General features: G+C 40.3%; 1 protein-coding gene across 1 annotated transcript; it reads right to left on the bottom strand.

The window, feature by feature from the left end:
* Positions 1 to 1,407: 1,407 nt before the first annotated feature.
* On the bottom strand, positions 1,408 to 2,438 carry NCBP2L (nuclear cap binding protein subunit 2 like). Its single transcript, XM_040266608.1, has 2 exons — positions 2,433 to 2,438; positions 1,408 to 2,089 (listed from the first exon to the last, which is right to left on the bottom strand). Exons 1-2 carry the CDS (start codon positions 2,436 to 2,438, stop codon positions 1,520 to 1,522), a joined length of 576 nt encoding a protein of 191 aa, XP_040122542.1. The 3' UTR covers positions 1,408 to 1,519.
* Positions 2,439 to 4,915: the final 2,477 nt, after the last annotated feature.

Here is a 4,915-nt window from a genome sequence, read left to right as displayed (position 1 = left end):
ATTGTAAAGTAAAATAAAAAATAAATAAATTAAAAAAAAATAAAAATAAAATGTAAGTAAAATGTTGCAAACTATATTGAGAGAATTGAGAGAAGAGAAGTGCCAGTGGGGGTGTAACTGAGCTACATCCTCATCTCTGAAAGCAGAAAGTCAATAGATGACATTTAAAATTAAAATAAACAGTGTAAGTAGTCATGTTATTTAGAAATATAGAGAGAACTACCAGGAAAGATACCAGAGTCATTCAGTTCAGTCGCTCAGTCGTGTCTGACTCTTTGTGACCCCATGGACTGCAGCATACCAGGCTTCCCTGTCCATCACCAACTCCCGGGGCTTGCTCAAACTCATGTTCATCGAGTCAGTGATGCCATCCAACCATCTCATCCTCTGTGGTCCCATTCTCCTCATGCCTTCAATCTTTCCCAGCATCAGAGTCTTTTCCAATGAGTCAGTTCTTCGCATCAGGTGGCCAAAGTATTGGAGTTTCAGCTTCAGCATCAGTCCTTCCAATGAATATTCAGGGTTGATTTCCTTTAGGATGGACTGGTTGGATCTCCTTGCAGTCCAAGGGACTCTCAAGAGTCTTCTCCAACACCACAGTTCTAAAGCATCAATTCTTTGGTGCTCAGCTTTCTTCACAGTCCAACTCTCACATCCATACATGACTACTGGAAAAACCATAGCTTTGACTAGACAGACCTCTGTTGGTAAAGTAATGTCTCTGCTTTTTAATATGCTGTCTAGGTTGGTCATAGCTTTTCTTCCAAGGAGCAAGTGTCTTTTAAATTCATGGCTGCAGTCACCATCTGCAGTGATTTTGGAGTCCAAGAAAATAAAATCTGTCACTGTTTCCATTATTTCCCCATCTATTTGCCATGAAGTGATGGGATGGGATGCCATGATCTTAGTTTTCTGAATGTTGAGTTTTAAGCCAATTTTTTCACTCTCTTCTTTCACTTTCATCATGAGGCTCTTTAGTTCTTTTTCCCTTTCTGCCATAAGATACCAAAACAAGCTGCTAAAATAATTGAAAGTTATTAGCCAGGGTATAGGCCTAGGGTAGGAAGAGGTGGGGCAGGAGGATTTTTGCTTTCCTTATAGTCTCTTCTGGATTTTTTAAATACTTTATAATAATGTGCTTTCATTCCTTTAATGGCTTTTTAAATTGTTTCCAATTATTAGACTTTATTTTATGCAAAGTCTACAAAATGATCATTTCAGGTTCTGGGAACATGGTTATAAAATCCAGCTGAAATCTTCCTGAATGGGAAGTTGTACTTTTCATGACTCATATCTCACATAGCTAATTTATTCCTGAAGGACATTTCACTTTTGACCACCTGATGATCAAACTGGTAACCTGACAACCAGTCTCAAAATTAAGATAAGAACAAGAGATTATTTTTATTTGCACCATTTAATATCATTTCAGAGAGAAAAATACATCAATAGGGCTTCTGCCCAGCAAATAAAGTAAATTTGTTATGAAATGGGCTATTTGCTGGCCTGGCATTGTTCTTTAACAAAGAGTTTTTGAATGGATTCCTCTCCTACCAGGGACCTGAGCCTGTTTTCCAAAACCTTCTCTATCATCATTGAAGTCTTCATGAAACTCATCTCTTAACTGGCCCCCAGATTGACCATGGCCGTATTGTCTGCCCTCTCTAAAACCTAGATCCCAATCTGTGAGGATAATATGGTCATCTAGGCTGGTGCCATTTAGGAATTGCATGGCATTTTCGGCCTCAGCTCTGTTAAAGTATTCTATGAAACAGAAACCACAGGTCATTTTCTTTATTTTATCCAGGCCCATATAAACATTCTCGATGTCACTGCATCTACTAAAGAGCTCATATATTTGCTCTTTGGTTGTATAAAAGGAAAGATTCTCCACATAAAGTGTGGAGCTTTCCATCAGTAATCTTTCTTGCTCATTGTTGTCACCACTAAACTTCTGGTCCCAGTACTTGCTCAGCTCCAGGGAGGAGTCATTGCACAGAATGCTTAGGTCATTGGATATGGCACCATGTGGGCACCGTGAGGGTGGTTCCTGATCCAGCTTAGCAGTAGCGAGACCGCCAAAGAAGCCCTAAATTAAATTTTAAAGAAAGTAAATTTACAAGGAGGGAAACTGAAATACAAACTTGTGTGTATTCGAGGTTTGCATCCAGAGGCATAGACAACCTCAGCTCTTGACTGTGAAAATCACATCAAGGCAAACCAAAAACGATAAGTTCCAAGTCCCAGGAACATGGTCATAAAATCCAGTTTAACAAGTCTTCCTGAAAGGGAAGTTATGCTGCCTTAGGTTGACTCAGATGTTGTACATACCTCATCTATTACCAAAGAACACATTTAATAACAGTACCCTCCGGGAAAATACAGTATAAAATGGTAAAATGAATCAAATTTTCATGGAGAATGAACACTACCACCATTCCTGATCAAGGACTAGGCGTCAGATAAAACATACCTAACCAGGGGCCAAAGCACCAATATAGTTGTGACATACTCTAATAATTTAAAATAACAAATTTGTGATTCAGGCCTATAATATGGCAATCACTATATTATACTGTTGAATTAGGCAAAATCTCTATATATTGTCAAGTACACAAGTGAAGTGAAAAGGGAAAGTGAAAGTCACCCAATCGCGTCTGACTCTTTGAGACCCCACGAACTATACAGTTCATGGAATTCTCCAGGCCAGAATATTGGAGTGGGTAGCCTTTCCCTTCTCCAGGGGATCTTCCCAACCCAGGGATCAAACCCAGTTCTCCCACATTGCAGGTGAATTCTTTACCAACTGAGCTATCAGGGAAGCCCTCAGTATACAAGTAATTATATAAAAATGAAAACTCTCTGGCATCACAAACTTTGATCTAAATTAAGATCAGGTTTTATTAGCAATAATTTCACTTATTATCTTAGACTTTAGAACTTTAATATAATTAATTGAATATTCCAAGTCTATTTAAAAACCCTTCCCAGGTAATTTTAACGAATGCCTTTTCCTCCCTTTACTAAATGTTCTTACTGTAGTCGGAGATATTAAACATGATTCAACTGGTTTTAGCCACACTTTTCAAAAATATGCATTAGTTCTCCCCCCTCCCCTGACTCCTGTTTTTCAGTGGTTCCCAAATTTTAGTGGGAAAGAAATATCTGCAAACTAGACTGAAATGCAGCTTCTTGAAGCCCACCCTTAAGAGATTCTGACTCAGTAGATCTAGAACCAGAACTGACATTTAACATGCAACCTGAGCCCTTCAGTGATCTAGATGCAAATGGTCTAAGGACCACACTTGGAGAAATTCTTCTGAAGAAATGCATTCTCTTACCAAACCTACAATGAGCAATCTTTATTTGCCAGGCATTATGCAAAGTGCTCGGAGAAGGCAATGGCACCCCACTCCAGTATTCTTGCCTGGAAAATCCCATGGACAGAGGAGCCTGGTAGGCTGCAGTCCATGAGGTCGCTAAGAGTTGGGCATGACTGAGCAGCTTCACTTTCACTTTTCACTTTCATGCACTGGAGAAGAAAATGGCAACCCACTTCAGTATTCTTGCCTGGAGAACCCCAGGGATGGGGGAGCCTGGTGGGCTGCCGTCTATGGGGTCCGCACAGAGTCAGACACGACTGAAGGGACTTAGCAGCAGCAGCAGCAGCAGCAGCAGCATGCAAAGTGCTATGAATGCAAAAATGAAAAAGACAGTGTAAGTATGATTTTCAGAAATTATTGTATCCCCAGCACCTAGCATGAACAATGACTCGCACACACAGTAAACATGCAATAAATACCTCTTGAATGAAAGAACACATGAGTTCAGAACTGACTGATGCAGGGGACAAGTAAACAAGAGAATACAATATGGTGTGATCCATACTGTGTTAATGATATACATGGGGAAAGAGAGAATGAAACAAACGTTTATTGGGCATTGACTTTGTGATAGACATTGTGTGCACTTTCTACTACATCACACAGGAGGAGGAACAGTTATTCACTTTGGAGGCACCAGAGAGGGTATCCAGAGGGAAGGTTGGGTACACTGATTCTCAAATGACAAGGAGGGTGTGTGCATGTGTGTGTGTGTGTTTTGGGGGAGGGAAGAATGTAGAAATTTAGGGAACAAGTCAGACAGAAGAAACATGTGCAAGAGTAGAACTCAAAGAAAAATAAAAGCATAGAAAACTGAAATGGGATCCTAAATAAAACCAGGTGCAAACAACAGTGCTGTACCATTCAAAGCAATAAAAATGGGGGACCCTGCTTATTTAGATGCCATTTGAAGAGCAGTAGCAGCAGCAGCAGCAGCAGGAAGCCCACTGCCCCCAAATTTTCTTCCTGGCAGCCTTTCAGTGACGTTTGAAACTCTGGAAACTTTCTGCTGGAAACTCATTACTTTGAGTCACTGACAAATCGCCCCTTTTAAAAACAAATATCCCTCCCAGACTTCATTTCCTTTTTTTTGGATCTGGTTACTAGATTGGCCGATCAGAGAATGTGATATCTATAGTGGATTGCAATTCATCCAGGCATTAGGCAAAGTTTCCCATATTTTCCTTGTTGATGAGATAGCAAAATATAGGCTGGGCGCCCCAGCTGTTTGTTGCCATGAGCCTGTAACTAGTTGAACAAATGAATGATTTGGTATCATACATGGAGGGAAGTTGTAGGAGTGAGCCAAAAAGCTCTATTCTTGGCTGTGTCTTGTTCAGCTCATTTATAATTTTGGCTTCCTACAAACAAGAGCTTTAAAAATGGTCAGAATATGGATGTCCAAAGATGGAATGGCTGCCTTGGGGAACAGTGAGCACTAGGTACTAGCACTAGGAATTCAAGTCAACCTTGGAGAATACCTTGCCTGGCAGTCAGCAGTGGAGACACCCCTTTTAACCAGTGTAGTGTTG

This window comes from Oryx dammah, unplaced genomic scaffold (assembly GCF_014754425.2).
Source record: "Oryx dammah isolate SB20612 unplaced genomic scaffold, SCBI_Odam_1.1 HiC_scaffold_23, whole genome shotgun sequence".
Classification (NCBI taxonomy): Eukaryota; Metazoa; Chordata; class Mammalia; order Artiodactyla; family Bovidae; genus Oryx; species Oryx dammah.
This window is presented reverse-complemented; position numbering and strand designations above follow the sequence as displayed.